The following is a 26,148-nucleotide window of genomic DNA, read 5'->3' on the forward strand; positions in this document are numbered from 1 at the left end:
TCTTTTCCATTTCAGGCAAATTATATCAGAGCAAAATTATACTGTATACCGCTGATCCCTGATGAAAGTCATTGGTACTTCTCTTTGTACAGTAGTAGCAACTGATAATCTAGTAAAATGTTTTTTCACCCGTGACCCAGCATCCATGATGATAGCATGCTTAGCTGTAATAATACATCCTTCATGTGAAGAAATAAGTCAGACATCGCCACTGATAGAGCTGTCTGTTATGACTTTTCCATTTTCATTCTCCATTTTGTTCATTTAGAAAAATGATCCCCACAGTAATGATAATCACAGATTATGTTTTGGACAGATGACAATGACTGAGACACGACTGAGACATGATAATGACAAATGTAGACTGCCAGATATGGAAGGCAATTTGTCGTTAAGAAAACATGTTCTTTCACGAGCTTCTGAAGGGTATTTCTAGATTTTCTCTTTATTCATGTAGAAAAAAGATCACAAATGAATCCTCATTGTTTCAGTGGGAATGATGAACAGATGGGTCCAGCATTTGAGATTTTTTGATGGTGAAGGAGAACAACCAAAGGAACTGTCTGCAGTTCAGAGACAGAATTAGACAGAGGCATGCAAGTGGGAAAACTGCATTGTCACATTTGGACTAGAGTCTTCTAGATCTGGTTGTCCATCAACACCGGTCAGAAAGAAGACCAGCAGATTTTCCTTGAGCTAATAGTTCGGTCTGATGGGACTGAGTTTGGCTGAAATGAAGTTTTCCTGGACAAGTTTCAGTAGCACAGCTTCCAAAAATGGATGGAGCCAAGGACAGTTAAATATTTAAGGAATTCCTTTTTTTGCAGACATAAAATTTTGGTCACATTTAACACGTAGAGCTGAATAATGAGTGCAACGTCTTTAATATCAAGGATGTAAGTAATTTACTGGCCGTGCCAAATCCAGCCCTGGTCCCTTGAAGATTTAGAAACTTGAAATTAACTGTTGTAGATACGCTCCCCAAACCGTTAAGCTCATGCAATCTGGAAGCAATTGGTACAGATGGAGCCAAGAAGAGTTAAAATGCATTGTCAAAGACAGATGTCTGTTTACTGAGGATATATTTTTCAATAAATGTATCGTCTCTCTAACACTTTCTCTCCTTTTAATTATATATTAAAAGGTGTATCTTTATGTAAATGCTGCTGCCGTGTAACATGCCAGAACAAGGCGAATGCACCGAGTACAAGGCTGCCACCACCTAGAGAAGGAGGGGGGCACTGTTTGGCTGTAAGAAACGGAAAGACATTTAGAGAAGGGGAGAGACAGAAAGACTGAGATAAGTTCAGCACCGCGGACAGCACACCCGGCGCTCCGGAGCGGAGAAATCAGTTGAGCGGATTTGAGCTGCGCACTGTCATGCCTCCTTGAACTACTGGAGCCTATACTGTACAGTCGCACCCAGTCATTCTCGTCCTGTACAGGTGAAGAGGCGGCTGTTGTTGTTTGTTTTTATTTTGGAATCGCTGAATAAGGAGGCGAGATATCTGCAGAGAGAAGTGTGTTGCGCTTGCCAACACAGACCAGCCTGTTAGTCGGCGCGATCCTTACATCATCTCTTTATTGGAGAGAGAGAGAGAGAGAGAGAGGAGAGAGAGAGAGAGAGAGAGAGAGAGAGAGAGAGTCCGTGCAGCCAGGCTCCTCTTCGCCAGTCCTCAACTGCGAAGCGAGTCCGACGGACCGACTGGCTGTAAAAACCACCCCGCTGTTTTTTTTCTGAGTGTCTCCGCTGCCGCTCTGCTCCGTCCACACCGGCCGTGAAGATGCACCGGCACCGTCCTGCACAGGGATCGACGTTGTTATTGCCGGTCGCTTTGTGGATTTTCAGCCATGTCAACGGTGTCCAAGGAGCTTTGCCAACAACCCGTAAGTTGTTATTCTTCATTTCTGGATGTGTCTCCCGGCGCTGAACGGGCGAGTCTGCATATGTTTGGGAAGCAGACCGAGCCTGCCTCTGGAGTAGAGGAGTGGGGGCACAGACGGTGCGTTTACCGGTGCGGCTGCAGGTATCCCCACGGTGGTGCCAGCTGGGGCTTTCGGGAGCCTCAGAGCCAGGCTTTTCAAGAAAAAGGCAGAGGGAGCGGGGATGCCTTCGGAGTTCAGACCTACACGTGTTAACTCCTCAGGATCTCTGGTTCAGTGATTGCAGCGCCCGGGACTTAATACCCGTTGGGTGGTTTTGATCTTGGGTTTTCGGGGCTGAGACACTGAATTGACATTTCAGTATGTCAGTTGTGGTTTGCGTTTTTCCAGATCCTTGGCAGTCCTTGCATTTGAGAGACTAAGAGTTTGAAGCCTTATCAGAAATGTTAGGCTTTTTTCTGTATTAAGGTTGTATAAGGTCATTATATGCGTTTTCGGACTAATGCACTACATTTGCCCAGAAGACATCCAAACAGAGGTTTTGCTAAATTTCAAAATATTTAGGAAGGTCTGTTGAACTTTGTGGACACTCTTAGTCTTTACTGCTATGACCTAGAAGCACAGAGAGATTTCTGATTTTGGGTATATTGCCTGTGCAGTCTAATTTAGATTTGGTATCTATTAAATCTCAAGTGCGTTACAATACATGTCATATCACATATCAGCAGTTAGTTTTTTTTTACTCAATAAGACCACTAGCAAGAGAACTTTTTTTTGACAGAAGGATTCTTTGGCATTTACTGTTTTTAATAATCTCTACAAATGTACATAGACATGTTCTATTCTGTATCTTGTAAACTTTTATATCCTTATTCTTTGACCTCTTATGCCACTGTGCCTGCTTATTGTAACCTGCTTGCTGTAACGACTAAATTTCCCCGTGTGGGATCAGTAAAGTCCTATCTTATCTCTTATCTTAAATTAGAATTTTTACGAATTTCTATTGCGTTACGTTATTTGTCATCAAAGTGTAACAGGATAACTTTGAGACAACTTATATGGCTCAGATCGTACCTTAAATACAGAGGATCGATCTGTTAGAACCCCTCACTTTATACTGAAAGACTTGGAATACCCCAGGATAATCTTTTTATTCCTTATTAACCATTAACAACCTGTCTTTTAGTGTCGGGGCTTTGATCACACATTGTATGTTTTTACTCCTATATTCTAATTGACACATTCAAAGGGGTACAGGGTGTTTATGTTGTGTAGGCTTATTATTTCTCTCCCAAGATATTTCCATGGTATGATTTGAAACGTACCATCTGATATTTCTAAGCTTTCATATGCGCTCTCCCAAGCGCACGGAAAGACCAGATCCGTTTGGTTCTGTATTTTCCTGAAATCATCCACACATGGTTCACTGTATTTCCGATGTTGCTGACGGTGACTGAGCCGGTGTGACTGATTCCCCCGGTGATCGCCAGGGCTTCTCGGGTCCCGGATGAATGTGTCCGGGGACGCGCCTCATTAATCATCCCATCCGACAGACAACAACGGAGAGACGCCACCGCGAGCCGTTTGCGCGCGTGTGCGCACACAGGCACGCCTGCGTGTGCGCGTCAGTGTGTGTTACAGAGGTGAAAACAAGAAAGAAGGGGAGTCAGAGCAGAGGGGCAGTGCGTCTTTCTTGCACAAAGCTGCTGCTCATAAGAGCAACCTCGCAGCAAACAGGTGTCATAGTGACAACACTTCATTTCTAAAACTTTATCGATCCCTGATGGAAATCCTCAGTCCTCTTGCTCCCGTCATTTGGCAGCTATGACTGGTCAGCGTCGGTGGCCGTGGAGCAAGTAGAGATTCAGTGTCTATGTAAATAAACCACTACATAAATGTATGTTATTTTAAATTTCAAGTCACTGTGCTTAAATTATGAGCCCCATAAATTTTTTGGATAATGCAAAAGGCAAAATAGAAGGTCACTGGAGTCACTGTAAACTTAGTGTTATGTAAGTTCTTCAATAGATTATCACATAAAATGTATATTTCTATGTACCATAGAGAGAGAGATACAAACAGCATGTGGAGTCGGACCAGCAGTTCCACCCCAAAGCTTAAATCTGAGTGCTGAGTGCTGACTTTATCCCCCATCGGACTAGATTTGAAGCACTCAGGGGAACAGACAATGTCATTGTGACCAATGGTCTGAGGCATTGACTAAAAACGATGAACATTTCCATCCTACCGGGGAAAACACACACACACACACACACACACACACACACACACACACACACACACACACACACACACACACACACACACTAAAAGTCAATGGGCTAGTTGACCCACCGACTGTGTGGATTCTCCCAAGTGCACACTGAAAATGCTTCCATGAGGCACGTGGCCCAAGGACATAAATGTATTTAGATTCTAGATTTACATTGAGATTCGTGCCGTTTTGCCCCATGTGGATTTGTGTGTTTTTTCATGCTCATTTATATATTCATGCATGTATGCTTCTACAAAGATAGTATGTTGAGCAGTAAGCCTGGGCTTTCCTCCTACGCAAGCTTGGCCTAAGGCGTGTGTCAGTTTTACGTTGCCTTTCAGTATCACTTCACATTCATTCCGGTCCGCCAAAATTAAACAAACGCACCGCGTACACAAGTATATCTAAGAACACTCAGAAAGAGAAACTCACAAGGACGCTTACACAACCACAGCCATGGAGTTTTTTTTTGTTTTTTTTTTATTAATTGTTGTATTTACTATTGACTGCTGTCTGCGAGCTAAGTTGCCCCTTGGGGACATTAAAGCTTTTCCCTACAGATGATCACACAACTGAAGGAAAGAAGACTGCGTTTGTCCCCGTTGTAGTTCAGCTGTACGCTCTCATGACTTGTCACTGTACAATATGTAAAATTATTGTTGTAGTAGTGTGCCCGAGGCAAGGTCTCCCACCACCACATCACAGTATCATGATCCCTTATAATCATTAGGACTTTATTTCTTTTTCCCATTTACTCTTCAAGTCAACATGTTGCTATGATTATTATTGATATGGTTCAGATGGGAAATTTCTGACAGGAATATCACCTCAATATTGTATTAGTGTGTGAATTCTGCACTTGAAGTATATTTTGTACGCACAGATATGTGGCACAGTCATACAGCCTTCTTGAATGTTAACAGCTTGCTTTAACCGCATTGTTTGAAACAGCAAATCTTCCCTTTAATCAGCCTGGAACTCTCTGCTCTGCTCTGCACCATTGCTGCTCATCACTCCCTTCGCAAAGGGCAGGGTTTGCATTTTTAACGTTCTCAGCAGCAGCTTGTGGAAAGTAAAGGATGTGTCTTTAAGTCAGTGTGTTAGTGACACCTTGGGTGGCTAAATGGGATGCCCCTAGAGCCTGTCTGATATAGAATCAGATTAGCCTTTTCTTATCTCATTAAGCATGCCAGGCCATTTGACATAGACATCAGTCTGGTTGCACCTCCAGGGCCACACAGGGCAAGACGTGGTTACCTGTTCTTCAGTACAATTCAGTGTATAACACATGAAGCAAAGTTAAGACATTTAGTTGCATCTTGTTGTCAAAACAATGAGTTTCAGGCATAAAGAGTTCTTCCGAGTATGTTTGACTTAGATCTGACTAAAGGCTTAGTTGTAGCTTCTGTATCAAAGTAGCTAATTTTAAGAATTGGCGAGATGTGTCTGATCCAAAGCAAACAAGAGAATGATGCGGTCCAACCTCAGAGTCCTAGCAAGGTAACATTGGTGAAAGCAGCGCTATCCTGCAGTCAACAAATGAGTCACCGTGATTGTTATCTTCACTGAGGGAAAAATGTCAATGAGATATGCTATAATTTTCTAAAAACCAACACATTAAGCAGCACACAGGTAGACCTGATGCCTGGCCTGTGTTTCGTCTTTGTGTGTGTGTGTGTGTGTGTGTGTGTGTGTGTGTGTGTGTAATGACTCCCAGTAGGAGGTGGTAATAATAGGATTAGGGCTGGAGGAAGCAGACTGGTTTGCCTCAGATTAGATCAGCTCAATACTTGGTGTTTAGTTTTGTTTGGTCCCTGTGTATTTATATGTGTGCACCTACCTGTGCTTTGGGCGTGTGTGTGTGTGTGTGTGTCCACGTGTAGATTTATCAGGCACTGAGTCAAGAGCTAGGAAACAGGGTCTAGTTGTTAATTGCACTGCCATTTCTCTGTTCCGTTCTGTCCTCCTCTGTCTAAATTGTTCTCTTCCTCCTGCTTTTTTTAATCTATCGCTCCTTTGCGCTCCTTCTATTTTCAATAAATCTCCCTCAGCCTCTTCTCCTCATTCTCCATATAGCTCTTCCTTGCTCTTCTCGCCTGTCATTTTGCCTCTTTTAATAAAAATCCAATACACAAAACTTTCATGCCCTGCTCCCTTTTTTCAGCTGTCTCATCCCTAACTGCCCCTGATGATTCCTCTTGCTCCCCCGTACTCCTCCCCCCTCCGTCCTCCAGTCTCTCTCCTATCATTTGATTCAGTTTTTTCCCCCCCTCTCGCCTCCTGCCCTCTTTCTTCTCCCTAACTATCTTTAATTCTTTCTATCCCTACTTGGCTCTCTTCAGTGGTTTTATCATCTGGCCGTAATCGCTTCCCTCCCTCCTGAATTTTTTTCGTCTCCTTTCTTCATCCACCCAGTCTCTCTCCTCACTATCTGTGCCATTCTCATTCCTCTCCTGATTACAAATATGTTTGATAAAAAAAGTCCCCACTAGCCACTTTTGAAGCGAGTAATGTGATGCATCTGCTTGTGTATGCTCATGCAGACTCTTAAAGCAGCACCTACTCTGTGTGTGTGTGTGTGTGTGTGTGTGTGTGTGTGTGTGTGTGTGTGTGTGTGTGTGTGTGTGTGTGTGTGTGTGTGTGTGTGTGTGTGTGTGTGTGTGTGTGTGTGTGTGTGTGTGTGTGTGACCACTGCAACAACCAGACTGACATGGATCACAGCCAAACACAGCCACACTGCAGTCTCCTCTTTCAGTCTCATACAGATCTTACATTTTGCTTGCCCTGTCAGTGAATGAATGTTTTAGCTCACTAAAACACGAAGTCATGGCGGTGCTTTTGAGACAAAATGCTTGACCTATAACCCGCTGCTTTCCAAAAGGCATTTCATTTTCATAGCACAAGGAATCAGAATTGCATCGTTTCACAGCAGCTCATAATGAATGGATATGAATTGGGCTTGAAAAGAATATCTTAACAACTTGCATGGTAACACACAATGATAATATGGCTGAGGAATCAGTAGCCTTCACCCTGGTGTGTTTCAAAATATATGTTCAAACAGGCATAAAGTCATATATCGCTAAAACATCACGTTTACATGGAGACTTTTTGCCCATTTCCTTAATGTCATAGATCTCGAGCACAGCAAACATCTAGCGGGAAACACACTATCAGTGCAACATAACTGTTTGCTGCTTTTCTATTCCCGCTCAGCTTTATACTGAGACTGCTGTATCCGTCTCCTTGAAGAATTGAAGTTCCTCTTGGAAGTGAATGCTACTGCAAGGCTATCTATGTTTCATCATGGGAGCAAGGCTGAGTGATCCCAATGTACAGCGACAATTCATGCAGCATAATTCCCTTAACAATGTCAGCAACGTAACGTGCACACGCGCACACACAGGGGCCAGCACCATGCAGCTCACACAGACTTTTCTCTGTCCCCGTCTTCCTTCCTCAGTCGCACACAGACAGACACCCACACACACACCCACACACACACACACACTCCCACATGCACAGAGGCTCGCACCATTCAGTTCTCACACAGACACACAGACTTTTCTGTGTCTCCTTCTTCCCTTCTCAGTTACACACACACACACACACACACACACACACACACACACACAGGTACATCTAGCATTGTGAGGACCTTCACTGGCATATTGAATTCCCCTCACCCTAACCTTAACCATCACAACTAATACCTAACCCTAACCTAAATTGCATTTTAACCTAGCTCCCCAAATCCAAATCTTATCGTTCAAACAGACCTTTGAAGTTGTGAGGACCAGCCATAATGTCCTCACTTTACACGTGTACACACACCAACACACACTACATAGACATTCATTTTCTGGAGACTGACCCTAACCATAACCATAACCACTACAACCTAACCCCAACCTGACCCTAATCCTAATGTCAGTTCCCATAGGGGACACAGTTTTTGTACCCAACTGGACAAGCTGTCCCAAGTTTACTATTCTGTAGTCTGAAATGTGTCCCTGAAAGAAGACTTAATGAGAAACACACAAACACACACAATCGAACCTACCCATAATGGGGACTGTAAGACAGGTGCGTCACTGGGCAATTCTAGATTTAGGAATATGCGCATGCATGCTCCTCTGTTTGAGACAGTGTACGTGTGTGTGTGTGTGTGTGTGTGTGTGTGTGTGTGTGTGTGTGTGTGTGTGTGTGTGTGTGTGTGTGTGTGTGTGTGTGTGTGTGTGTGTGTGTGTGTGTGCACGCATGAGCATGTGTGAATTACAGGATCTGAAAGTTATTCTAGTGGAATGTGTTCTCATTAGAACCCGTCAGAATCTGTTCACCTCGTTAGACAAGGGTCTCTGAGATGGAGAGTGGGCTGGCATGATAGACGGAGGAAGAGAGAGGGACATTTAGAGAAAGAGGCACCATGTATCAGAACAGAGAGCAGGATGAGGAGAGACAGCTCGAGGAAAGATGGTCAGGAGGCGAGGATTTTGTACGACACCTTGTCATTCAATATAAGCGTCATTATAATCTGTGCCTGCATCAGAATGCAGCCGTTGCATTATTCAGAGAACAGACCCGGCTATGTCACCTGATACCACACTTCCCTCTGATAATACCTGGTATTTTTACAACTTGATTGATTAACAACCTTCATAACTGCTTTTTCAGTTAATGTGAATATCCACTTAGAATTCATTTATTGTACATCACCATCACCATCATTGTCATCGTTTTACATTTGTCTCCATTGGACCTACAGCATGAAAACAGTGCCAGGGGATACAGAATGAGAAACGAGCGGATAGGCCTGAAAGCCAAGGCAAAATGAAAACAAAGAAAATTGGAATATAGTAAACCAATGTTACAAATAAGAGAGGAGGACAGCAAAATAAAACCATTGTGATTATTTTTTTATCTGTTCCTTTCCGTCAAAGGTTAACCTGCAATGTATAAGGTGAGGGCCAGACCTCATTGAGCCATAAAAGACGCACACTTCCGAACCTTGTGTTATTATTACAGTGAATGTTGTAGATGTTGAATGAAGCAAGATTCTGCAACTGCAATGCCTGTCTGTTTTTTTTTTTCTTCTAATTCATTCATAATCCAGTAAAACTGGGTGCTAGGACAATTTGATTTGACTATTTTCAAAGCAGTCACGAGTGCCCATTTTAAAAATCCTTTTCATAACAGAGAAGACTTGAAATTGGTGCTGATTGTACCTGCAACCCTCTGAACTGAGCTCTGAAGTGCTTGTTGTTCCAAAAACTGTTCAAAATAGAGTAGATTTATTGTGTGTTTTAGCCTTGAATATAGCAGTTACTGAGTTACTAAGAGGAAGCTAATAGATAGGGTACAACAACAGGCCTGGATTAATCTTGGGGGAATGCCAGGATCGAGCTGTACTGAGGCAGTGGAGGCGTTTGAAAGAACAGTTAAAAACAATGTCAGTGAACCTGACCCAAATCATCAGTGTCAAAACAACAGTGTCAAAAGTAGCACAGAGTAAAACTGGGCAGTCACCTCTGTCAGCAGCAGGGAGGTTTAGACACACTGACACAGTGTTAGACCCCTTGTACATGCTCTTGAACAACCTCCAATGCTGGGGAAGGCATCAGTATAAATGGGTTGTTCTGTGTCCAGCATCCAACCAGGACTTGATAGTGCAACAATAAGAACATGATCCCTCCTTGGCATCCCACCCACAAACACTGCCAATCATGTTCAGTGCAGCTGGCCAAGCCACAGCCAGGTACTGAATTCAAGGCGTGGTGAGCGTTGTAGTCAGGTGCCTGGTCCCCTGATTACATTGTCTGAGCCGCATTCAGAAGTGCTGTGAAATTAGCTGTTAATGCAGAAGTTCATGCAACAGGTGACTGAAAAACTATATTGATATTAAAAGCATTATGTTACCTGGAAGAATAATGACATTTATTATTGTTTGTTTTTGTTGTTATTGATAAATGTGAAGCATCAATTGAAGATTTCATCATTTCGTCATTGATTTCCTGGTTGGGTGACTGGGCCGACCGTAGTTTGAGTTGCCTTCACTTCGAGTTTTGAGTTCCCTTGCTACATGGATGCAGTAAGCTTCCTCACTTGCCTGTTTGGGGACTGATTCAGACCACTCTTTTTTTCTGTCTTTTCTGCTTTGTGTTTGCTCCAAATCCAAGTAGCTTGTTCCCGAGCTAACGCCTCACTGCTAATTAACTTTGATGCTATTATTAAGAAAATATGATAATTTTGGTAATCATTATTTTGACCTTTGAGCTAATGTAACATGACTTATGTGGTCGCTGACTTGGAAAGCGAGAATAATTCATAGTAACATGGCAAGTCTATTAAAAGGTCAAAGGAATGTGACATAAGAGAAGGCGTTTCCACAAACCATACAAGTCAGTTACATTTATTATTGTTAGCCTAGTCATAAAAAACAAACAAAAATAGTGATAATCAGAACTACAGCGGAATCATTGTGCCACAATGTGAACTTTAAAAGACACAACATATATCTTTGAGTCATAGTGAGTACATTAAATAGTTAGTAGTGATTTAATGAGACTTTGAGCTAATTACATTAATTAATTAGTTATTACTCATGTAAAAATAATTACTAATTCATGAGCCACAGTTTGCCAGTGATCTAGCAATAAAAAGCTGTAATCATGACTTATACAGTGTTGCGCTGAGCGTATTGTCAGAGGAGACTTAAACTGTGCCTTTAGCTTGTCTCTCTCTTTGAGTTTAACCTATATTCTGTAACATCATCTCTTTGATCTGCACATGCCCGATGGGTAGCATGATGAATCTGGGGATTACACATTAAAAACCGCAGCACAACATCTGTTCAACTGTCTCACTGATGCGCGCGCGCACACACACACACACACACACACACACACACACACACACACACACACACACACACACACACACACACACACACACACACACACACACACACACACACACACACACACACACACACAGCCATACTCCCTCATGGAGTCTCACCATGTCTGTCTTTCGCTCTCTTTTTGTCATTATGTACAGTAGGTAGCATAGTCAAAATGTATGTATATGTGTGTGGGAGAGAGCAGGTTTGTGTGTTTGTCAGACTGTGCATGTACGTATGTGCATGTGCATAGGCACAAGTCCCTTTCTGTCATAATGGATGTTGGAAATCTAGCCACCAGCTCATGTGGAAGAGTGCTGTGGAAAAGGGCATTGTGCCGCAGCTAAGACAAATGTTGTTATTACTCTCAGCCTTTGCATTCAATTTGTTTTTTAAGCCGCTTGAATACCCCATTTACAGACCAAGATTAAGTGAATTAATCTTTGGGCTACTTCCATTGAGGAAACACTTCTCCTTTTTCTCTTTAGGCTCAAAGGAAAAGCTCAGAGGTAGGATGGGAATATACTGTAGCCAGCCAGTCACTTGGAAAACATAACTTGTGTATTTGTCCCAGTGTGTATCTCTGTTTCGTTATAGTGAAGCTACAATATACGCATGAGGCATGTCCTGTGTGTGAGTGTGTGTATTCCTCACGAGGTGCATGTATGACGATAGAAATAAAAAGGAGAGTGAAAATGAAGTGGAGAACAAATGTAACTGGGAGGGCAAACATGAGTTGCTATAAATGGACAAATGTTCATTGTGTTCCCTGGGCGTGCTTGAATGAAGGTGTGTGTGTGTGTGTGTGTGTGTGTGTGTGTGTGTGTGTGTGTGTGTGTGGTGAAATTAATTTGAGTGCGCAAAAAGATGTGTTTTGTGCATGGTGTGCACATGTCCTCGTACAGTGTTTGTGTGGTGGGTGGGTGTATAGCCAGGAGGAACCAGTGGTTAAAGCACACAGTAATTGGGATGTCAGACAGGCCTGGTCTCTTGCAGTCTTGATAACCACTAGCAGGATTGTGTGTCCCAGTTAATTTGGGACCAGTTGAGGACAAAATCTCTGTCCCCAGTTGAGAAAAAAATATTTTATCTCAGTGGTTAAGGTTAGATTTAGGTTGAGGCTGTGTGGATAAGTTGAATTAGGGTTAGAAATGAGTGGAATTTTGTCTAAGGTCTCCAAAAGTGACCTAAGAAATGTGTTTGTGTGTGCGTGCGTGTGTGTTTTAGTATTTCAGACTAATACCAATACCTTGTTTTTCAGTAGCTTATTGGTCCAAGTACTGAAGGCCCTGATTCACTGAAATGATTACGCTGAAAAAGTTAAATTATTCATTTGATATGAGTGAAAATTTAACTGGAGGAATGAGTGGTGATCCACTACAGAGAAGACAAATCAGTCTATTGGAGTTCTTGGAACCACAGAAACACTCACAGTTGTACAATGGTATTACAGTGTGATCCTTCTTTTGCCACATAAATAATCTCTGGCAGAGTGCAGCCACTGGCTTGCAGAGAACCCACAAACCCACAACAGGCCAAGTTTAGTTTTGGCCTTCCATCAAGTTACTCACAGAGTTAACTTTAATTAGCAACAGCTGACATGACCTGCAGCAGCCACCGTTTGTCATTTTAACACACAACAAAGCTTGTTGTTTGTCTCTGCTGGATAAAGACTAGAAGGTACTGCCTGAACATTTTGTACACTGCTCTTTGCTATCATTTTAGCCAATACGGATCCATTAAAATGTGCCTGGATATGCCCCAGTGCTGATCCTTAGGATGATCCCTGGCAATTTTGCTTGTGTGCTTCTGCTCAAGAAGAACATCACTTTGCATTTCATAGTCATAGTACATGGTGTGTGTGTGTGTGTGTGTGTGGGGGGGGGGGGGTGTCTATATGTGTCTGTGTACGGCAGAGGCTAGGTGTGTGTGTAGGTGTAGACACTTGTGTGATAGAAAAGAGCTTTTTGTGTGTATAACATGGAGAAAAAGAGGGTTGAGGCTAGATGTGGATGTGGTCCATTAGCTGTGGTTCAAGGTGCTGTTCCAGTGTAAGCTAAGATTAGTCAGACAGGGGTCACTGCTTCCTCTTTATACCTTTCTTTCACCTGCCTTCTCTCTGCCTTCTTCTATATTTTTCTTTTACTGTGGCTTTCTTTGACTTTTTCTCCCTCTCCTGGTCCCCATCTGTCTTTGTCTATGTGCTTGTCAGACTGTTTTATTCACTCAGGTTGCCTCTTACTCTTACCCACTTTATTCTTCTTTCTCTGTGCTGAATGCCACCATGTTGCTGTCTCTTTTCACGTTGCTTCCCCATTCATATCTTGGTCTTTTGACTTTCTTTAACTATTTTGTCTGTCTTTTATCTTTCAGTCTGTATTCCTGTATGTTTCACCTTTCCTTCAAGTTGTCTAGATTATCAGTTTAGACAAAATTAGCACAACAATTAGATTTCCTTCACAAAAGCAGAAAGCATTGGTGTCCTGACATTGGTATCAAGTCTACATGTGGAGCTGTTAAAAATAAGCTTCATTTTTTGCTGCATTAAGCTAAAGTAAGGTGAGGCATGGCAAGTTTATTGGTATAACACATTTCATACACAAGGGCGAGTCAAAGTGCTTAATAATGCTAATGTATTAAAACATGAAGAAAGAGAGAAAAACAGCACAGCTTTAGTCCAGTTTGGAATTCTTTCACAAACATCTTGAACTTTAATGTACAGAATAAACTATTTTCTTAAGGAACAAGTGAAATATCTCTGCAACAGCAGGTACAACAGATCAGCTACTAAGAGGAACCAGAAATACGTCCGTCCGTTTCTCAATGATAAGACACTTTAAGAAACTCAGCTGTTCTGACTCTCTCTCTCTCTCTCGTAACTTTTGCCCTTCGTCAACCAACTTATTCAATTCATAAAGTTTATTGAGAATCTAAATTATATTCTGGCATTTCTTGCATTTGATTAGTCGGTGATTGTGATTACTGCCAGCTCTACCTCTGCGGTTACTAGACCAGTGAAATGTGTTGCAGCTACCTGGACTCTTTCAGGGTCAGAACTATGGCCCGTGATTGAATACATGAACCAGTTTCGGCTTGTGAAAAATAGAGTTCACAATTTTTTTGAGAGGTTTTCTCAAAAATGCTTCTGTATTGGAGTATTTCTGTATTCTGTATTTCTTTTCTGCTGCCATCCCTCCTCCTACACAAAGCGCAGTCGGTTAATATGCTCTTCAGCAATAATTCCGGTTAATTCTGCCCTTTGTGGAAAGAGGTCAAATTGCTAATTAATATACAGCATGCTGTGTGAGTTTATTAACAATGAGCTCAATTTAGAGCTGCTGGAAGTACCACAAAGACAATATTAAAGACAGCAGCACAGTTGTAGATTGAGTTAGGTCAATCCTTTAGCAGCTCAGTTGATTAATTTGGAATTTCATTAAATCCCCATTAAACTGGCACTTAATGAGTGCATACTATTGAAATTCATGGTGTGCTTCACATTTCCAAATTGTGATCTCAAATGGAAATATTTGGGAATTAGTTTCAATATCAGGACTTAATAAATGCTCATTCTGTCTGCTGGCATCTCTATCAGTTGTCTAGAGATGAAATGATAGTGGCCAACATGGAGGGGATTACAGCATGGCTGATCACAGATCAGTTTCAGATGTTTAATCTGTGTCTGGGATGAGCAGAGATGCAGACTGAGTACATGGCAGAGCAACACACACACGGGCAGGCGGGCGGGCAGACAGACAGGAAACATCAAATCTGATTTATAGATTTATCTACTCAACAAGCACCCTGCCATGCTCCTGTATTTCAGCAGCTTGGGTGATTGATAGAATATGTAATCATTCTCATTCCCGTGTGCACGTCTGAGTATCACTGGGTTAGTGAGTGGGTGTCCTTGCATATGCATATACCTAAGTATGTATGTCTGTGCAGGTTTCTCCATGTGTTGTTCGGGGAATGCACAATTACACAGGACATCCACTCGCACTCTCACATCCACACAGACACACACAGTGCAGCAAGTCTTTTTGCTTTTTACTATGGAGCCAGAAAAGTGTGCGATCGATTAGCTGTGAGAGCAGAGGAGAGGCGAATGCCCTTTGACTCTCTTTGAAGGACATAGTGCAAAGTGCTGCCCTAAAAGCTCAATGTGGGGCCGGATTCTTTGACTAGATGTGAAGCTAGAGCAGTACATTCATCAACTCACCGAAGTTTAAAGCTTGTTATTCTTCAGCTTTATTGCGTGACATCTAACATACTGCTTCATGGGGAAAGAAAGATTGTGACTGTTTTTTTCAGGTCAGTTCATTGTGGGTCAGGAGCTTCATTGCTGAATCAATTTTCAGTCTGGTTCAGATGTGAAAAGTTTGTTTATTTTGTGTGTGAATGGTTCATTGGATGTACCCATCAAAAGCATAGGGATGTGAGATGTGGAATCAGCCTCAAGTGTCCGTTAAAGGAACTGCAGTTTTTTGGCACGTCTGCGTTGGCTTCATTTTGCAGCCCCACAGGTTGCCATGTGAATTAGACTGAACCTAACATTAGTTGGAACAAAAAGCAAATTTAGTTTCATGTAGATTTAATGTCAGGTGCCACCAAATTGCTTAAAAAATGCACTGTATGTGTTTGTTTGTTGTGCTGCAAGACACTTTGGATTAAAGCATCCATTTAATGGCTTATGAATATGTCAGACCAAATGCAAAGAGTGAGTAGAAAAGTTTTATTTCAGTTTTTTTGAAAAGTATCAAGGTCTGTGCTCATCCAACAGTTTAACCAAACCATAAGTGTTAAACTTTAGAAGAATCTAACTGCCCTCTGCCCTCCATGTTACTTTTTTTCCACTTCTGGATTGCTCAAACAAATGACTCTTACACCTGTACTTGTGTACTATGTATGCCTAGACACACACACACACACACACACTGAAACACACAAATTCAGAAGGCTATTTTCATCTGTGGAATGAAGGGGTGCATGGGAGAGAGGAACAGAGGACAAGGGCAGTGGAAGTGATGTGTTTAGTCAGCAGAGTGTGTCAGCCAGCTAATGGACAGACAGGCCACAGACTCTCCCTGAATGGGATCCAAAACCATTAGCAACTTGCACACTTTAAAGAGTGGTAATGGGCGATCCCGTGAAACCACCCTAATGTACTGTGTGTGCGTGTGTGTGTGTGTCTTATTTACCTCTGTGCATGCTTCAGGTTCAGAACATTAATCCCCCTCCCTGGCTGGCCCATGAAGATATGTTGATGCAGACATAAATGACTGACAGTAGAGCGACAGTGGCAACTTCAATGATATTCTATCGATTAGCCTGATACGTGCTAAACATGCAATGTTAAACTGTCATATCATTAAGGACCATACATACCTATATTCACCTTTTCAGTGAACTGAATTGTGTCTAGTGCCATGTTCAGTTAATCCATTCTTCTTCTTTCATCTTTTTAAAGATCGAATGCCCGACATTCCTTTGAACCTTAGCTACACTTAGTGTTTTTTGCCAGTTAGCAAACGAAACCATGCTAGACTTTAACAGCATAAATACACAGAGAGCGTTTCAGTCTTCAATCATCTGTCTCATGCGCTCCTGATAGAACACATACGCTCCTACTCAGTCCAGCTGTCTGCACAGGCACAGCTCAAAACAACCCAAAGTGTATTTTTACATCTCCAATCTATTTTCTTTTGTTTTGGGTGAATAACTACAGTGTTTGTGTATTTGGCTCGGAGCGCTGCCCAAACACGGGTGATCTACAGTACACTCACTGCTGTGCCTGAACACATCCTGTGTCCACACAGAGTGAAGACTGAAGCTGCTTTTCTCTAAGCGGTGCTTATGCTACACCGTATGTGTAGACGTGCTGTTAGTCGTCACAGTAAAAAAACAATGATGTTTTCATGACCTTTCGCTTGAGCGCTTTGTAAGCATTTTACGTAAAATGAAAACATTTTTATTCACATTTTCATTCTAATTTCAGCCAATTGGACGTACAGTATACAGTATTTTTATGCATTGTCAGCAGGATGCAGGCCCTTTCATTGTATTTTTATGCTAATCTTGGGGTCTGTGCACCTGAGAAAACAGTTGAATAGACTGAAACAGTATTTAACAATACTGGTTATGTTGGTTTTTTGTAGTAACTGCTGGATTTCTTCAAAGTCGTGTAACAGAAGGTCACTGTCCACTGTTGCCTGTAAGTCTGGCATTGTACCCTGGTCTGATAGTGGTGGTGTGAGGGAGCTGCAAAGGAATATACTAAAGTGGCATTTATTAGACAAGCAAAAAGAAACAATATGCAGCTGAATCAGCATCAACATGTGCTCTATTGTTGTTACATTCAGCATTTTATTCTCTCAGTCTGTCCACATACACTTATCTGATGCTCTTACTCAGAATGACTTACAAGAATAACACCATAATCACAGCAAGATGATATAATGGCAAGACAAGAAAATGCTACAGTGGGCATTTGAACAGCTCTGAAGTGCACTTCCCTTTTCCGGCAACGGTTCTCCTAGTGCTCTTGAGCAAGTCACTTAACCTCTAAATTGTCCAGTATACCCATTCAGTGGCCACCAGACTGACTGCTGAGCAGCTGTCAAATGTATGTGTGTTACACTCCGTGCGCCTGCAACTGCTTCTCCAGATTGTTCCTGCAAATGTGTTCAGCCGTCATGCATGGTTGGAGTAATACACCAAAATACAGCATGTTTTGGGACATTTGTTTTTACACATTTGACAGCCGTTTAATTATTCTGCTTGTTTTACACAATGGTAGCCCTTCACTATAATACAGCCATAATTTTTATTTAAAAAAAAAGGATATATACTATCTCAACTGTGTTGGTCCTTCAGCTTAAATCACACAAAGGCACGTGAGCCATATAAATGCATGGCTGTCCAAATTGCTGATTGTTAATAAATGTCACATAAAGCGTAGTGTAATCAGTCAACAGTGTAACAAATCACATTACCGTCACAGAAATAATATGATTTAATTACATGTTGAAAAGGTTGAATGTAATATTTTTGTCTGGCTTTGGTTTTTTTTCGCTGTTGAGTAAAATGCCCAGGAAAATGTCATCCCACTCCATCATTCACAACCAGTTCTTTGTGCTGTGGTTGTAATGGGCTTTTCCACACAGAAATCTTCGAAAGTATCTATTTTTATTCAAATGGTTTTTGTAATGGAGCCTAAGTCATGTCAGTTAGAGCTAGAAGACAAGTATGTTCCAGACAGAACACTTTTTTTTACTTTTCCATTATATTATAGATACCTTTACCCCTCGTAAGGAATTGAGTACTTATTCCACCACTGATGCATTTCAGAAATGTCCCTTTCTGCCTCTGTAGTCATTCCACTGACAAGTTCTAGCTTGGCCTGCAACCGCAGTGGGAATTGCTGTACTTGATTAAGCACCAGAATATGTTTAAACATAAAATATGCTGCTAAAGAAAGAGCTACATAATGCAACACAAATGCCTGTGACTGTGGCGTACTTGACAACGACTTATTTATGTAATACCCAAGAGGGGACATCTGAATGTGTTCTGTACAGTAGTGATAAATGAAATACAATGCCGCCGCCAACACTACAGTATATTGTATATGGAGGAGGCACTTTAACAGCGTGTTCAGGACAGGGCCTTGGTCAGTTGTTTTTGCACGTTTGGTCTGCCTCAGCTCTTGAGTTAATGTGGGTCACAAGCAAATCAAATCAAAAAACAATCACGTAACCTCAAAGAACTTCAGTAATGAAACGTTTTTGTGCTCATCCAATGATCATGAAATGCTTTCCTTGACTTAAATATTCTCAGTATTGCCTATTTTAGTTTCCTCGAAACTGGGATTGTCCTTTTGAGACTTTAATTGATATACACATTGTACTTTACATGACATAAGCATTTTGTTATTGTTGTTTTCATCGTCATTTTGGGGGGAATACAGCTTCTTGGAAACATTAGCATAAAAAAAGACTCAATATGTGCCAGTATTACTTTTTCTGCATTGAAACATCAATGTATTTTGTGTCAGGACACCATATTAACAAGGCTTGAAATTAAACCTGTCTCCTTTTTGTATTTAGTGTGTGTTTTGATTCAGTTGTCTTTCACTGTTAAATGAATAACCTACCCCACAATAGGTTATTCATTTAACATCATGCAGTAAACACACAGTGAAACACGCTGAAACATCATGTTGGTAATTGTTTTCCTGAAACAGGATAATTATTTACACTGTGTGTACTGACTGCAAATGGTGCACAGTAATTTCCTTCACCTCAGAACTCACCTGAGGATGCATTTTCAGCATTCACTGTGGACACAACAAAGGCATTTATCTGAAAACAAGATCTAGTATTACTTTGTGGAAGTGGTTTCTGTCTAACAGAAACACATACCTTCACAGTTTAGTCAATGAGAGGAAATGTATTGATGTCAAGGCATCATCCTTACTCTATTCCCCTCTGGTGGTGTGACTGTAAGCTATGCTCTAATAAGGGTCTTAGCTGATGGCAATTTGCCTGCATCAAGGAATAGAAGTAGTAATTTTGCTACACTTAAGCTGGAATCAGTGACGTGCTTGTCAAGCTCTGTCAAGCATTTGTAATCTTCATCTGAAGAGAATCAGCTAGTATTATTAAAAACTGTTGAAATATATGGCTAGACTGCAATCTGAAAGACTGAGGAGCATCTGGTGTTAACGGTCAGTCCTGATATAAACACAAATCCTCCTATATGCTCAGTGTGGATGTTGTAGTCCAACCCTGATCCACTACAATTACACAGACACTGTCGTTTGTGTTTTCAGGAAGTTACTCTGGCCTTTGGTATTTTGTTTGAGTTACAACCATACGAGTAAGAAGAAACAGGTGGTTTTGCTCTTACATGGCTCTTCTCTGTAAAGTTAACACAACACTCCCCCATTATCATCTTGTTATCACAGAGCTGCAATGTAAAGTGCTACCAAACAACCTGCTTAGAGGCAGATATGAGTTAAAAAAAACAATGACTCATGCCAACCAGGTTGCAACACACACGCACTGTCGTCGTTCAACCTGTTTGAATGACTACCCACCATTTCAAGTGCAGCTAAACAGCAGTAGGTCTCCCTCTCAACAAAAGAGTGCCCCTCTTGACAACCCTGAAAGAATGGCCTGCTAGACAAATCCACTAAAATCCAAGTACCTCTACAGTGTCAAAAATGAAATCCTTTTTTCACATCAAGGTAAAAAAAATAAAATCCCTGACAAAAATACCCTCAGGATTCTACTCTGTAGTTTTTGTCAAAGGAAGTATGGGCAGTTCACACTCCATGGTATTATTTCTTTATTGGAAAAGTAGTGCAGATGAGTACAGGAGACACAGGAGAGGAGAATCAATCCTTGGCCAGTGGGCACATGCGGTTCCGGTGGCAGGACTCGTAACAACTGCACCCTCTAATTTCTTCTTCTACTGTTCAAAGTTATGTTTTGTCCAAAGCCAAGTATGCCCAGGGCCTTCTCCCCAGCCCCTGTGAGAGCTGTGAACAAAATTTTATATGGCTGTAAATATTGATGCCTTGACAACGGCACAGGAGAGCAAAACAGCTGCAGCCTGCTGTACTGAAGGAGGAGGATAACATGCAGGAGTGATCAAGGGTGTTTGAAGTCCTGCAGAGCTTTCACCGTGTGATGAGATTTTCTTTGTTATATGCAGAGAATGCAGTGTGTGCGTGTGTGTGTGTGTGGGGGGGGGGGGGGGGGGTTGCGTGAGAGTGCATCTTTGTGTGTTGTGTTCTTGTGGTGAAGAAGCCAGTAGAAAGACAGTTCTTGCAGACTGCCATTAATAACAAACGGGTGGCTGCAGGTAGCACCTCTCCGCTGAGACTGTTTGTTAAATAATGTACCAAGTCGGCTAATTATGAATAATATATCACTCCACACCGTTGTTCCTCTTACTTTCCTTCACCTTACAATGATTAAATTGCCCTCCACCGATCACCTCTTCTTTTCCCTCTCATTTTACATCTTTCATCATCTCTCTTTTTTCTGACACTCCCTCCTCCTCTTTTGCTCTCTGTCCTGGTTTCACTCTCTTTACCACTGATTCATAACAGTTCCTCTGCAGCTAAATCATAAGCAGCGTGCCCATAATATCCACCGGTGACAGCATCGAGAGCTTTACCGTTAATGATAAAAGATTTTGATTGCATCATGACTATTATCAATGCCACCATCATTTTATTACCTGGCCTTGTTATTGAGTTAAAAACCTTCATATCCCCCAGAGTTGCTTTGACTGTTTCTTCTTTAAATCCTCTTCAAACTTTCTTTTGTGAAAGCAACCCACTCACTGCCACTCAGTGCAGCCTCTCTACCCTCACCACATGCATCTCTCTACTCTTTTCTCTCATTTCTCCTTGATTCCTCCGCTCTGTTCTTCTCCTCTCAACCTCCTCTTTTTTCTTTGTCACCTGCCACGGTGAGAAGAACAACACACACAAAAACATTCGCTTGTGATCTCTCACATTCACATGCGCACACACAAACCCCCGCTGCAGACAGACACACACACACACTCACACACATGGGACAAGGGACTACAGGAGAGGATCTGAAAAAACTGTGAAAGGAAGAAAATAAAGAAAATGGACGGGAGACGGTTCTGGTTCTGAATGCCTTATGAAAAATGTGGAAAATGAACGACAGCTCACTCACATGCACACAGGACAGAGACCTCAAATGGCCTATTTTTGCACTTCCAAGCCCCATTTTACATTATTTATTGTGCAAGTTTTTAATACTTAAACCACATTTCAGAACAAATATGACATTGTGTATATAAAGAGAGATAGAAAGATGGGTTGAGGTGGAAAAAGAGTGAGATGGAGGGACAGATTGAGAGCAAGAAAAGAAAGAAGTGACACACAGTGAGAAATGTTTGCAGAGATAGCGAACAGGTTCTTGCAGAAAGAGTGAGGCAGATACAAGCCTAGACAGAGAAACGGAGAAAGTATTTTAGTGGAGAATGTGCCGACCTGGATCCCAAAAGGTGTAAAATATATTGGCTTTCTGTTTTCCCTGTGAGGTCCCATTGCACTCCCAAACTTCTCTTCAAGGGCTATAAATGTTTGAAGATATGGTTCATGAAAATATTAGCATTTTTTTAAGGAACACATCAGTTTAAAACAGATTTTTAGACAGATTTACTGTCCCTGCGCTCCAAGAAGTTGCAAAAGGATGCTGACCGTCATAAACAATGTCCTCTTGTGTTGAGCACAGCGTAGACATCGTCCACTAATAGACAAAGAAGAGAAAAATGTGAGAAAACACAAATGGATCGTCAAGAACACAAGAAAACACAGGAAATGGAGCACAGAGTGGTTACAAATATTATTTTTACTCACTCACACTGGCATTATAAGTGTGATCTTGACTTGTTTTTTTGAATACCAACACTGTTTGACACATAAACCATGGAACGCTTTGAAAATGAAGTCCAATTTCCTTCCAGTAAGAACTGAAAATACTGGGCTTGAATGATAACTCACCCTCACATTTTGATACTTTTATGTATCTTCACATATTTAAACCTACAAAACACAAATGCTAGATGGGACACACACACACACACACACACACACACACTCTTTTACCTGTATCCTTATAATGACCTTACATTGAAGTGAAACCTTTTTTCACTGCAGGCTTTCTAACGAGTTACTGTTTCAAGTGCCTTCCTGTTTGTGTGTGTTATTAAGCTTTTAGGGATTTATGTGTTTATCTGCCCACATCTTTCCACATCAGTGTACATCTTCCTTTTTGTGCCTGTGAGCATGTGTATGTATGTGGTCTGCGTCATGTGATTATGCATTTATTTGCATTTAGGTGCCCATTGTTGGGTTTTGGGTTGTATTTTCATCTTATTGCTTGTTAGAACAAATTGAGGGTGTGACGCTGTCAAGCGTGGACGCAATTTTCAGCGCCGTAATCAAGAGTAGATCGATTTTATTCAAATAAAGCCGGAGGTTGCTGTGAGCCAAATTCACGCCTGAAGGGCTTGGAAATAATGAAGCAGAGCACATGAGCAGAGGGGTTTTGGTTTTGGTGACTCTTGTGTGACTCTAGCTTCCAAAGGATCAAGGAACAAACAATGTAGTGCGTCATGCAGTGGAAGCTGCTTCGTTAGTGATTCCTTCACAACAAAATGTTGAAAATGCTGTTCAGTGATATCTCTGCCATTTGATAATCCTTACAGAAGTATTAAAGGACAAATGGTTGAACTGTCATTCATAACATGTACCTAAAATACATCTCAGTTTGTGAATGACATGGCTCAAGTGGTGTAAAGTAACTAAGTACATTTACTCAACTCCTGCACTCAATTTCAATTTTAATGGACTTGTTCTTTGAGTATTTCTCTTTTCTGCTACTTCATACTTCTATTCCACTACAATTCAGAGAGCTATGTTGTACGTTTTACTCAACTACATTCATTTAATACCTTTCGTTGCTTGTTACTTTGCAGGTTCAGATCAATAACACAAAACATAATAAACAAATAAATTATGCATTTATATTAGCGGTTAAAATAACTATCCAGCCGTGCATAAGGGAGTTAAAATTAGTTTCACTTTTACCGGCTGCAGTATTAAAGTGATTTATCCATTGCTTGCATCAATACTTATAATCCAATGATATATATATGATTCTGAAATGGGCCTTTGTCCATAATGTCCACGTTAACTTTTGGTACTTAGAGTATATTTTGATGCTAGCACTTGTGTACTTTAAAAGAAGAGCAGCAGTGCATAAGCATGTGGCAAAGTTTCAGACCTGTATGAGGAAGTCATAGCTAGTTAAAGGCTAAAGTGAAGAAGTCTTTATCTTTCTCATATCTGTAGGTAGTGTGTTCCAGAGCTTTGGGGCGTAATGAACAAAGGCTGCATCCCCAGTTTACTTTCAGCTGTTGCTGGAAAACTCCAGTAAACCAGCAGCAGATGATTGCAGTGTTCTTGAAGGCAAATAATAAACAAGGCAGTTAGCTTGGTCCTAGTTCTCAGGTGGAAAAATGACATTTTCATCACCTTGTTGATCTGGATCTGGGATGACACCAAGACTTGTAACGTCATATTTAATCCAGGGAGTTAATTTCCCCAGATTATTAAACATCATATCTCTGTATCAAGTTATATTGTATTTGACTTGTTCTAATAAGCTATTAGCTTGTACTGGTTTTCCAGACAAAGTGTTGCTATCAACAAACTATTGCTCCAAATTACTGAGCAATGAACTATATGGAATAATTGACAGTTCATAAATCCCAGAAGCAATATTAGATGTGTCTTCTTTCATGGAGCAACAAATACAAGAGCATGTAAACCACTAGAGGTGACTCAGATTTTTTCTTGAAAACCCTGATTATCTCCTCAAAGATTTTGGATGACATTCATATTTTGATAACAATCTTTATCTGCTAATTATGTTTTGTTTTATTGCCCCAAGCTTATATAACTTGTAGGCAGAGCAGGTGAGCCGCATCTCCCCAATGACCCGCCTCTGCCAATCTAGGGGGAAAGGCTTGTACAGAGCGTCATCACACGTGCTTCTACAGATTCGGCTCCAAGTACACAGTACGTGTTGTTCCTGCAAGACTGAATGCAGTTATTTAATTGGATGGATGGGCAGTGGCAGGGGAAACACACGATGCCTCCAGCTGGCTCATCAGTAGTTTGTAGAATCCCCGAACCACTCTCAGTGCTAAACAAGCTGGATCAACCTGGCCCTGCCTAATTCGCACCATCACCCAGTAATTTCCAAACTCAATTCTGGCCTCCAAGGGAGCGAGTTGCACTTCAAACAGCATCATTATTGCGACCTTTGCCACATGAGAAGGGGAAGAGCTTTAACTCCCGAAAGTTTGTAACAGGTGTTGAGTTAAGAACTCACAGAAATCTCACTAAACTAAGTCCATGTTTCACAGTTCACACACTTTATTTCCTCTGTAGGACTAAACTGAAATCTAAGCTAACAGGTGTTTAGTATGTGTTTTCTTTTGTTCTTCATTCTTGTCCTTCGCGATTGTGAAGATAAAACATTTCACTTATTCCAACTCCAAACAAGTGGTGTAAACGATGTCAAAGCCAAAATCTGAGGTGTGAAGCTTTCAGCAATGACTTTTAAAAGGCTGTCTGCATTATTCAGATTCTGAAATGATGGAGCATGCGTGCAACTCTTTGTAGCCCATCTCCTTTCCCTTCATCTGCTTTTTTCTATAATCCATTTTTGATGTGATCTTGTTTCCTTGATTTCTGATATCTCATCATGTCTGTGTGCATAACTTTAATCAAATTTCCGCCTTCCTCCAGTCACTGTTGTCAGAGTTGTAAGCCCAAAATCTCCCCACAACTTCAAAGGGTGTCTGTGTCTGTGAACCCATAAAGGCCTGTCTAAACCCAGGCTTTATCACTTCTCTTCATGTCTGTCTATTGCTCTTTCGTTCCTTTAACACTGGTCTTCTCACTTTCTTTAAACACACTTTTCCCCCTCTGTCAGTTTGGCTTTTCAATATGACCACCTCACCTGTCTGCCAACCAGTTATTTTCATTGCATTTCTCTATGTGTCCCTTAGTCTATATATCAATTCACGCATTTATCCATTTCCCAAATCCTCACTTCTCTTTTTTTTCCCAGAGCTTGCTCTATTTAAACCTATGTGCACTGTTGCCATGGCACTCAGACTGTCAGGCCAAAGTTGATGGGCAGAAAGATACATGTGTGTGTATGAATGCGTGTGTGTGCTGCTAAGATGATTGGGTGAGAGCAGAGCAGGATGAGCGCTGATTGAAGCTTGGAATAACATTAAGGCAAACCGTTCTTTTCTCTGTCTCTGTCTCCTTCACTCCCCTTTGCATTCTGTCACTCACTGGCTGCCTCATCTGTCTCATCAGTTAGACCCTGTCTCTGCATCTTCCTCTCTATTTGTCTGACTCTCTTACCTTGTCCCTCTTTCGAGCTCTCCTTATCTATCTTCCTGCTGTGTTTTTGCCTTTCCTGTCTTTTAAAATAAACATTTTCTCATGTTTTTT

General features: G+C 41.4%; 1 protein-coding gene across 1 annotated transcript in view; it reads left to right on the forward strand.

Annotated features, from left to right (window-relative positions):
- Positions 1-1,626: 1,626 nt before the first annotated feature.
- cntnap2a (contactin associated protein 2a) overlaps positions 1,627-26,148 on the forward strand; it is a 297,644-nt gene continuing 273,122 nt past the window's right edge. Inside the window, exon 1 of the mRNA XM_070985592.1 lies at positions 1,627-1,887. Coding sequence (XP_070841693.1) covers positions 1,785-1,887 — 103 coding nt within the window. The 5' untranslated portion in view covers positions 1,627-1,784. The remainder of the gene's footprint in view (positions 1,888-26,148) is intronic.

This window comes from Chaetodon trifascialis, chromosome 18 (genome assembly GCF_039877785.1).
Source record: "Chaetodon trifascialis isolate fChaTrf1 chromosome 18, fChaTrf1.hap1, whole genome shotgun sequence".
NCBI classification, from domain to species: domain Eukaryota; kingdom Metazoa; phylum Chordata; class Actinopteri; order Chaetodontiformes; family Chaetodontidae; genus Chaetodon; species Chaetodon trifascialis.